The sequence below is a fragment of the Neodiprion virginianus genome, chromosome 5 (assembly GCF_021901495.1).
Source record: "Neodiprion virginianus isolate iyNeoVirg1 chromosome 5, iyNeoVirg1.1, whole genome shotgun sequence".
Taxonomy (NCBI): domain Eukaryota; kingdom Metazoa; phylum Arthropoda; class Insecta; order Hymenoptera; family Diprionidae; genus Neodiprion; species Neodiprion virginianus.
Genome location: NC_060881.1, coordinates 35832660 through 35842549, shown reverse-complemented (window position 1 = coordinate 35842549; position 9890 = coordinate 35832660). Strand labels below are relative to the sequence as shown.

General features: G+C 56.5%; 1 protein-coding gene across 1 annotated transcript; it reads right to left on the bottom strand.

Annotated features, from left to right (window-relative positions):
- Positions 1-2563: 2563 nt before the first annotated feature.
- On the bottom strand, positions 2564-8612 carry LOC124305636 (uncharacterized). The gene is made up of 3 exons (XM_046765217.1): positions 8305-8612; positions 5703-8058; positions 2564-5638 (listed from the first exon to the last, which is right to left on the bottom strand). The coding sequence occupies exons 1-3, from the start codon at positions 8610-8612 to the stop codon at positions 2564-2566; spliced, it is 5739 nt and encodes a 1912-aa protein (XP_046621173.1).
- Positions 8613-9890: the final 1278 nt, after the last annotated feature.

Here is a 9890-nt window from a genome sequence, read left to right as displayed (position 1 = left end):
CCTAACCTACGACCTAACCTAACCTAACCTAACCTAACCTAACCTAACCTAACCTAACCTAACCTAACCTAACCTAACCTAACCTAACCTAACCTACCTAACCTAACCTAACCTAACCCTAACCTACCTAACCTAACCTAACCTACAACCTAACCTAACCTAACCTAACCTAACCTAACCTAACCTACCTAACCTAACCGAACCTAACCTAACCTAACCTAACCTAACCTAACCTAACCTAACCTAACCTAACTACCTAACCTAACCTAACCTAACCACCTAACCTAACCTAACCTAACCTAACCTAACCTAACCTAACCTAACCTAACCTAACCTAACCACAACCTAACCTAACCTAACCTAACCAACCTAACCTAACCTAACCTAACCTAACCTAACCTAACCTAACCTAACCTAACCTAACCTAACCTAACCTAACCTAACTAACCTAACCTAACCTAACCTAACCTAACCTAACCTAACCTAACCTACCTAACCTAACCTAACCTAACCTAACCTAACCTAACCTAACCTAACCTAACCTAACCTAACCTAACCTAACCTAACCTAACCTAACCTAACCTAACCTAACCTAACCTAACCTAACCTAACCTAACCTAACCTAACCTAACCTAACCTAACCTAACCTAACCTAACCTAACCTAACCTAACCTAACCTAACCTAACCTAACCTAACCTAACCTAACCTAACCTAACCTAACCTAACCTAACCTAACCTAACCTAACCTAACCTAACCTAACCTAACCTAACCTAACCTAACCTAACCTAACCTAACCTAACCTAACCTAACCTAACCTAACCTAACCTAACCTAACCTAACCTAACCTAACCTAACCTAACCTAACCTAACCTAACCTAACCTAACCTAACCTAACCTAACCTAACCTAACCTAACCTAACCTAACCTAACTACCTAACCTAACCTAACCTAACCTAACCTAACCTAACCTAACCTAACCTAACCTAACCTAACCTAACCTAACCTAACCTAACCTAACCTAACCTAACCTAACCTAACCTAACCTAACCTAACCTAACCTAACCTAACCTAACCTAACCTAACCTAACCTAACCTAACCTAACCTAACCTAACCTAACCTAACCTAACCTAACCTAACCTAACCTAACCTAACCTAACCTAACCTAACCTAACCTAACCTAACCTAACCTAACCTAACCTAACCTAACCTAACCTAACCTAACCTAACCTAACCTAACCTAACCTAACCTAACCTAACCTAACCTAACCTAACCTAACCTAACCTAACCTAACCTAACCTAACCTAACCTAACCTAACCTAACCTAACCTAACCTAACCTAACCTAACCTAACCTAACCTAACCTAACCTAACCTAACCTAACCTAACCTAACCTAACCTAACCTAACCTAACCTAACCTAACCTAACCTAACCTAACCTAACCTAACCTAACCTAACCTAACCTAACCTAACCTAACCTAACCTAACCTAACCTAACCTAACCTAACCTAACCTAACCTAACCTAACCTAACCTAACCTAACCTAACCTAACCTAACCTAACCTAACCTAACCTAACCTAACCTAACCTAACCTAACCTAACCTAACCTAACCTAACCTAACCCTAACCCAACCCAACCTAACCTAACCTAACCTAACCTAACCTAACCTAACCCAACCCAACCTAACCCAACCCAACCTAACCCAACCCAACCTAACCCAACCCAACCTAACCCAACCCAACCTAACCCAACCCAACCTAACCCAACCCAACCTAACCCAACCCAACCTAACCCAACCCAACCTAACCCAACCCAACCTAACCCAACCCAACCTAACCCAACCCAACCTAACCTAACCTAACCTAACCTAACCTAACCTAACCTAACCTTTTTTTTTTTTTTTTTTGTTATCGCTGGAAAAATGCCTTATGCACACCCCGAGGGTCCGCGCAAGGATCCTCGGGGTAGTGTGGGACTCGCACCCACTAAAAAACCAGCGGCCACCCTGGTGCGGGTAGGGGACTCCCCGGAACCGCGCGAGGCATATCTTCAGGGAGCCCCCCGGCACTTATACGCGGTTGCGTATCCAACCTGTCGGGGCTTGCGCTTCCCCTTCCCTCCCCTCGCGCTAGCTATAGTGACGACTACTAACTTCCTCGTGAGGATCCTCCCCCTGTCTGCTCTGTGGCTGTCGCTTCGTGAGTCGAAGCCGCCCAATGCCGAGGGTGATTCCCACTCTCTGCGCCCTTAAGGGGCCAAGACTACCCTCGCGGGGGCCGGGCAAGACTGCACGGCGTCGCGCTCCAGTCGCCGTCCCAGGGGGTTGGGGCCGAAGATGAAGAGGAGGCATTAGGCAGAGAGGCCCTAGCCCTAACCCTAACCGGGGGCCTACTGCGACCTACGCCGCGCTACCTGTCACCACCTATGCCCCTCTGCGCCTCCCCCGGCCCGCCCTGAGGGACGGAGCGGAGCTCGGCCGGCAACCCACCCCGCCAACCCGTTCAGGTCCCCACCTATCCGAACTACCGCTGTTCTGCCGTTCGGCCCGCGTATCCTACCCTACCGGGTCTCATTTCCCCCGCGCTGCGAGGCCTGCTGCTGCCGCGCTCTCTCCTCTATCTCTTTCGCGGCGATCACCCGCTCCGCGAAGCGGGCCACTGCCGCCCATCCCTCTCCCGAGCTCGACATCGCTCGTACTAATCCAGGCAGGGTCAGGTCCCCCCCAATGGCCTCCCGCAGGGCCGCTCTATCCTCCGCCCACGCTGGGCATGTTTCCACTGTGTGGCTCGCTGTGTCCGCGGCCCCCCCGCAGTGCTGGCAGTCCGGCCGTTCCGCCCCTCCTATCCTGTGCAGGAAGTCGGCGAAACAGCCGTGGCCCGTCAGCACCTGGGTCAGCCGGAAGGTCAGCCCTCCGTGTCCCCTGCCGTGCCACTCATCCCAGTTGCCTTCAATCGCCGCTCTCAACCTCCCACTGGGGAGGTCGGGACCCTCCAGGGACCTCCTCCAACATTCGCGGGCAACGAGGAGCTCTCTCGCCCTTACAGCCTTTGCTTCTTCAGCCGAGTAGACTCCCGTAATCGCTCGCGCCTCCCGCATCCAGCCATATGCCCGTCGGTAGGCACCAGCCACCAAGTGCAGCGGCGTTGTTCGGGCTAGCAGGGTGACGGATACCATGGACGCCGTCCGGTATGCCGCGACCACTCTCGTGCAGATCTTCCGCTGGAGTTTCCCCATGGCTCGTTGGATGGGCCTGGATCCTTCCGCCACGTCCCCCCATACCGGGGCCCCGTACAAGATGACCGCGAACAGGGTCCCTGCATATAGTCGCCGCTTCGCCTCCGACGGCCCTCTCAGGTTCGGCATTAGTCGGGATAGGGCCCTCGTGATGCCCCCGACCTTTGCTTCCATCGCCGCGAAGTGCACCCGGAACGTAAGCCCGGAGTCCAGCCAGACCCCAAGGTACTTCATGGATCCCGCCAGTGGGATCCTCTGCGAGCCCACCCTCACGTCCGGTGTGTGTCCCACCATCCCCTTTCCAGCGCGGCCGAAGAGGACCGCCTCCGTCTTATCGGCAGAAATTCTCAGCCCAAGGCCCGTTATGCTTCGGCACACCCTCGCCACCATTACGTTGGCCAGCGCCACCGCTGAAGCCGGATCCGCCGCGGCACTCAGGACCAGGGTGTCATCCGCGTAACATACTACCGCGGTATCCGGCTCCGCTCCAACCTGCAGGACCTGGTCGAACGACATGATCCACAGTAGGGGACCTAAAACAGATCCCTGCGGAACTCCAGCTGTCACCTCCAGGCTGCTCACTCCCCCGCCCTCCGTTACGTACTCGACGTACCTGTGACAAAGATAATTGTTAATAACATGCCGTATATACGCGGGTACTCCCTTTGTCGCGAGCGCGTTCGTGATGACTGGCCATGGGAGGCTGTTGAACGCGTTGGCTATATCAAGAGATACAGCCACCGCACAGCCTCCCATCCTTGTGGCGCCCTCGACGAACTCCCGCACTCTAATGAGCGCGTCGATCGTTGACCGTCCTTTCCGAAAACCGTACTGGTCGTCTGACAGCCGTGCCCGGGGGTTCTCCTCCATCCAGTCCCCCAATCGGGAAACCAGTACCCTTTCAAACGCCTTCCCCAGTTCGCCCAGAAGGCATATAGGTCTGACCTTAGGAAGAGGTCCGCCGGACGTGCCTCCTTTGGGGATGAGCACTAGGCGGGCCCTCTTCCAAGTTCGCGGGACGTGCCCCTCCCGTAGGCACGCCGTAAACATCCTGGCAATCAGGGTGGTCATCCCCTCGGGGACTCCCGCCCACGCGGCTCCTCTGACGCCGTCTGGTCCCGGGGCGGTGTTTCGCCCGCTCCCCTTCTTAAACGCGGACTGAACTTCTTCGGTCGTGACCGCCCAACCCTCATCCCAGCTCCGGTCTTCCTGGCCTATCGGTGCGCTGCCCTCTCCTCTTGGGAATAACGCCGTAAGGAGTCTCCCCAGGGTTTGGCTGTCGAGAGTTTCTGTCAGCCCCCTCGTGGCGGTGCGAAGCCTGCCCAGCACTAGTTTGTATGGTAGGCCCCATGGGTCCGCTTCCACGGAACCCACGAGGTCTTCCCAGGCTTTGGCCTTCGCAGCCTTGATGCCATCCCGCAGCCTCCGTTTGCTGGCGCGGTACTCGGCCTCTGCATCATGGTGGGGGCCGCTGGCCGCTCTCCTGATTCTGGTAAGCCGTCTTCTTGCTGCCACGCAGCGCCTGCGCTGTTCAGTCAGGTCCTCGTTCCACCAGTGTGTGGTCCTCCTGCAGCTCTTGGGTCGGGCTCTGGGAGCAGCCGCGTCGCAAGCCTGCGTCATGGCTCTCTCCACCCATGCGGCGAGGCCGGCCGATGTGGTCTGATCCTCTCCCGTTGGTCCCCATGCCAGACAGGTCTCTAGGGATTCCCGGAAGCACTCTGTTTTGAATTTACGCCAGTTCCATCGTGCGTGTCCCCCCCCGGCCACAGATCTTACGCGCCGGGGGACCCGTACCTCGTAAACTATGTAGAGATGGTCCGATAGCGTCTCCGTCTCCGTAAGGACCCGCCATTGCTGTACCATCGGCGTCAAATTCGGCGTCGACCACGTCAGGTCGACAACCGAATAGCCCTGTGCCCTGACACATGTTGCCGTGCACCCATCATTATGCAGGCTTATTCCGCACGACGCCGCCCATCTCTCCAGAAGCTCCCCCCTGCGGTTGCTCCCCGTTGGGTCCCATGTCGGCGAGCGGGCGTTAAAATCGCCGCCCACCAATACTCCCCTACCGCCACCGCCAGCTGACCGGACCACCCGATCCAGGTCGTCCATGAATGCCTCAAAGGCTTGCATGGAGACGTTGGGGGATATGTAGACAGACACAATTGCTAGATTTCCGCATTTAGCCGCTACGTACCCCCTTCCCCTCTCCAGTAGGGAGCACCGTGGTGCATCACCCTCCGTCCTCCAAAATATGGCCGCAAGGCCATCCTCACTGCTCAGCCAACTGTCTGCACCCGGGATGGAGTGTGGCTCGGATATGAGACACACATCCACCCCCTCTTCCAGCGCGAACTGGCTCAGTAGGTCCTGAGCCCCCCGGCTATGATTCAGGTTGCCCTGTAAGAAGAACCTGGCCATCTGTTATGTTCCTGGCTACGGGCCCCCGACCCCGTTCGCTAACCGACGCGCAGCGTCCCGACCCCATCCTGTGGGCGCTGTTCCTCCCCTTGGTATCGCACACTACACATTTCGGGGCGGATGTGCAGCTCCTCGCCTGGTGCCCCTCGCTGCCGCATCTGAAGCACGCGCGCCCGCGCGCTGCCGGTGCGTTGCACGAGGTGCCTATGTGGCCAAAGCCCCAGCACCTATAACATTGCCGGGGCCGCGCCTCCAGTAGCTCGACTCTGGCTATGGTCCAGCCTATTTTAAATTTCCCCTTTGCCGCTACGGTTGTGGCTGCTCTTAGGGGGCATTGCACCCAGGCGCTGAAGAGCCCGCCAGCCATTCTGCGAGGGGGGCCTACACGTATCTCCTGTGGGCCGCATCCTCCCTGCTCCGCTAGGGTGCGGGCCAGCTCCTCAGTTGTAACCGAATCGTCCAGCCCTTGCACTCTCAACTCCCCCTTAGTTGACGGTCGCGTCACCTGGACCGCATCGCCATATCTCTCTCCGATTATGTTGGAGAGCCGCTCCGCCAAGGCGTCCGCCTTCTTTGCATTTTCGGGTCCGGGTATCTCAATGAGTACCCCACCGTTGGCTGCTCGCCGGACCCTGGTCCCTCCTATATCCAACTCCTCTAGTTGTATTTTGCTACGGGCGAATTGCAGGATTTCTGCATATCGGGAGCTCTCCCCTCTGCACTTAATTGCAACCGCCGCGGTTCTCGGGGCCTTTCGCGCGACTCCGGGCGGTTTGCTCGCCCCTGTCTGCGCCTGTGTCGACGGTGGGACCCTTAGTCTGGCCTCCGCTGCCGACCCACTATGGTTTGCCCCTCCGGAGGGGGTCCCTGCGGTTAGTCGCTCCTCCTTCTTCTTCCTCTTTACGTTCGCCGTCGCGCCTTTCCGTCGCACCTCGACCCAAGCGACGTCGTCTGTCTCCATTGGGGAGTCTGCCGCGCCTGGGGCTTCCACCATGGGCTTGGTGATTTCTCGGGCAGTGTTGGGCACCGCAGACGCTTTGCTGGGCGGTTCGGGGCCTGCACCTCTTCCTCTTGCGGCGCCCAGGGCAGTCGCGGTGAGGCTTAGGTTTGGGCTTCCCCCGTCTCTCGTGCTGCTCAGCATGCGGGAGATCCGGTTCACCTCTTCTCGAACTTGCCTGAGGGCCGCTGCTTGCCTGGCCAGCTCTTCGCTCCTGGCCCTGTCCTCATCCGGGACCAGGTAAAGCTCGGAGTCCGTGAATCGGAGTCCGAGATCTGACGCGCCGGTCGACGTCGCTGTGGGCTGGCCCTCGCTGGTTTCCACTGCCGTGCCCACCGCTGCCGCCTGAATATCGAGCGACAGCGTTGTTGGGGGTGTCCCCCTGGTGACCGTCGCGTAGGTATCTACGACGGGGGTTTTTGCCCCGGTCTGGGCTCTCCCTAGGGCCACCCGATACTCCTCAAGCTTTCTCTGTAGTTTCTCTCTCTCCCTCATTCCATCCTGGACCTGGATTTCCAACCTCCTCTTCTCCTCCAGGAGCTCTGCGGGACCGGCTGCCATTTCCGCTTTGCCGGTAAGGGTGAGCAAGGCGTTTTTCGCCCAGCCCACTCTTCTTTTTATTTCCCCGCTCATCCTACCGTTCATAGATTTGCATCTTACCCTGATGCCATCGATTTCCTCAATCCAGTCTCTGATCTGGGCTCCCAGATCTGCCGCGGTCATATGTCTGTATTCGGCGGGACCTATGCCCGCCGGCGTGTCTTCTGGGGAACTCGTCCCCGTACCGGTGGTCTTTCCCCTGGCCTTCGTGGCGGTAGGGGGGGGTTTTGCCATCCCCGGACGTTGACTGTGTGTAACTTCCTCGGATGCCGAGTCGTCTGTGTCCGAGCCCCCTGCGGCGTAGGCTCCCTTGTTGTTGAGGACAACGCGCCGCTTTTTGTCCTTAGGGCGCGTACCAGTACTTTTCTTTTGCTGTTGTTGTTGCTGTCCTTCACTCTCGTTGGCCGAAGGCGCATCTCTCGCCTCTCCGGCCCCGCTTTCTACGGCTCCCGGTATGCCTCCCCGCGTACTTACCGGCCTGCGCGACAGGGTCGGCTCCTCGTCGTCCGTGGAACTCGCGACTCCTGGTGGGGTGAGCTCGCTCCCCTTCCTCTTGCTCCCCTGTTGGCACAGCGTCTGCGGGGGTTGCTTATCTGCAGGTGCCGTTGTCGTGGTCTCCCCCTTCCCCTCCTTCCCAGGGGCCTTGGCCGCATGTGTATCAGCCACTGGGTCCGTTCCCGTATTTGCCGTGACTGGGGGCCAGCTAATTCCCCTAACGATGGGGCGTCCCCGTATCTCCCTGTCCTCTCCTCCTCCTCCTTGCTTGGGTTTATTTGGGTGATCAAAAATTGAGATATCCATTCTGTAACAAAAAGTAAATAACGACGGTTCGGCCATCATGGCAGCCACACCGCGGTGTGGCATCTATCCCCGCCGGTAAGAGTCCTACCCCCTCGAACGGAAGCCGCTGTCGGTTTGTCAGGTGGTCTGCCCTATCCGCTCGAACCCCCCGTCCCTACATCTTTAACGTCGCCAGGCCGGGGATTCCCCTGTCAATCCGAAACAGGGTAGGCCCCGACCCGGTAAGACGTTGCCGGATTTGCCCTACCGGACGTCGGGTATGAGGAAATACTGACCGGGTAATCCTCCACACATGCGCCCGGGATCCGAGGTTTGACTCCCAGATTGGCTCCAGTCAGCTGCGAGGAGCGGTTCTCCCACTTTGGACATGTGGTTTCCTGGGACCTTCGCCAGGGAACCGAGGTTCCGTGGCCTTACGTTTACCCGTAGTACGCCACAGAGGTCCGGTAAAGGTACTGACTTCACCCGCAGCCCCGGTCGGTCGGCAACTACTCCTTCCTTGGCTAGTCTCTGAGAAATCGCCCCAGGGGCCCCGACCGCATCCCATGTATACATCGCCCATTCACACTAACATTCATACACCCAGCCCCGAGGGGCTGGGCCGGCTGTTCTTAGTGGACGCTCGTCTAGAATCACTTCCGCCACGGGGTTTTGAAGCCCCGGGGCGTCGGGTCGTCGAGATTCATCGCGGCCGTCAAGCCCCTACACCACGACAAGGTGACAGCCGACGTAGGGGAACCTAACCTAACCTAACCTAACCTAACCTAACCTAACCTAACCTAACCTAACCTAACCTAACCTAACCTAACCTAACCTAACCTAACCTAACCTAACCTAACCTAACCTAACCTAACCTAACCTAACCTAACCTAACCTAACCTAACCTAACCTAACCTAACCTAACCTAACCTAACCTAACCTAACCTAACCTAACCTAACCTAACCTAACCTAACCTAACCTAACCTAACCTAACCTAACCTAACCTAACCTAACCTAACCTAACCTAACCTAACCTAACCTAACCTAACCCAACCCAACCCAACCCAACCCAACCTAACCCAACCTAACCTAACCTAACCTTTTTTTTTTTTTTTTTTTTTTTTTTTTTTTTTTTTTTTTTGTTCAGCGGCGAAGGGGAAATCTTCAAAAGACATCCGGTTGTTCTTGGATGTCATCGGATAGTGCCGGATTTTTACCGGCTAAAACCCCTCCGCCGCTCATCACCCAGGACGAGGCGGAACCGCTTTCGCATTACTTCACCTCGTCCCTGTGGCCGGCCTGTTTTCCTGGCCTCTCGTTCATTCCGCGGCCAGCTCGCCAGCCGACGCGGAGTGTGTTCCTTGCCGGCCTGTCAAGGCTGCGCCTCCCTACCGTTCCTTGTGCTATACATTAATTATAATTACCATTACACTTCTACTTTACGTTAACCACCTACTCGCCACTTATGCAAGCAGTCACCCGCTTGCTAGTGACTGCATGAGTTAGTTACTATCCCTTCCTATTTCACTCATGAGTTAACTACTATTAGTATCATATATAAATTAATGATAATTACCATTATCCCACAGAGCAGTTGAGCAGTTGTTGTTATTTATTGCTCCGGCCGTTCTACCGCACGCACAGTACGTACACACAGTGCGCGACCTACTGCCGGCGCGGAATTTGCTGACGCAAGGGTTTCGCGCCGGCTTGCCCGCACTGTTGTGTCTGCCCGCGCTACTTAGCGCACACATGGTACGCGGCCTACTGCCGGCGCGGAATTTGCTGACGCAAGAGTTCCGCGCCAGCTCGTGTACACCTGCTCTGTGGTTAACGCCCTGCCGCAGTCGACC

What these genes read in the sequence shown, in the direction of transcription:
- LOC124305636 (XM_046765217.1), bottom strand. Translation starts at nt 8,612, where the DNA reads ATGTATACATGGGATGCGGTCGGGGCCCCTGGGGCGATTTCTCAGAGA. An exon ending in TTCCTCATACCCGACGTCCG is followed by an intron (nt 8,059 to 8,304) that starts GTAGGGCAAATC and finishes TTTTTGTTACAG; the next exon opens with AATGGATATCTCAATTTTTG. An exon ending in GGTCGGGACGCTGCGCGTCG is followed by an intron (nt 5,639 to 5,702) that starts GTTAGCGAACGG and finishes TTCTTCTTACAG; the next exon opens with GGCAACCTGAATCATAGCCG.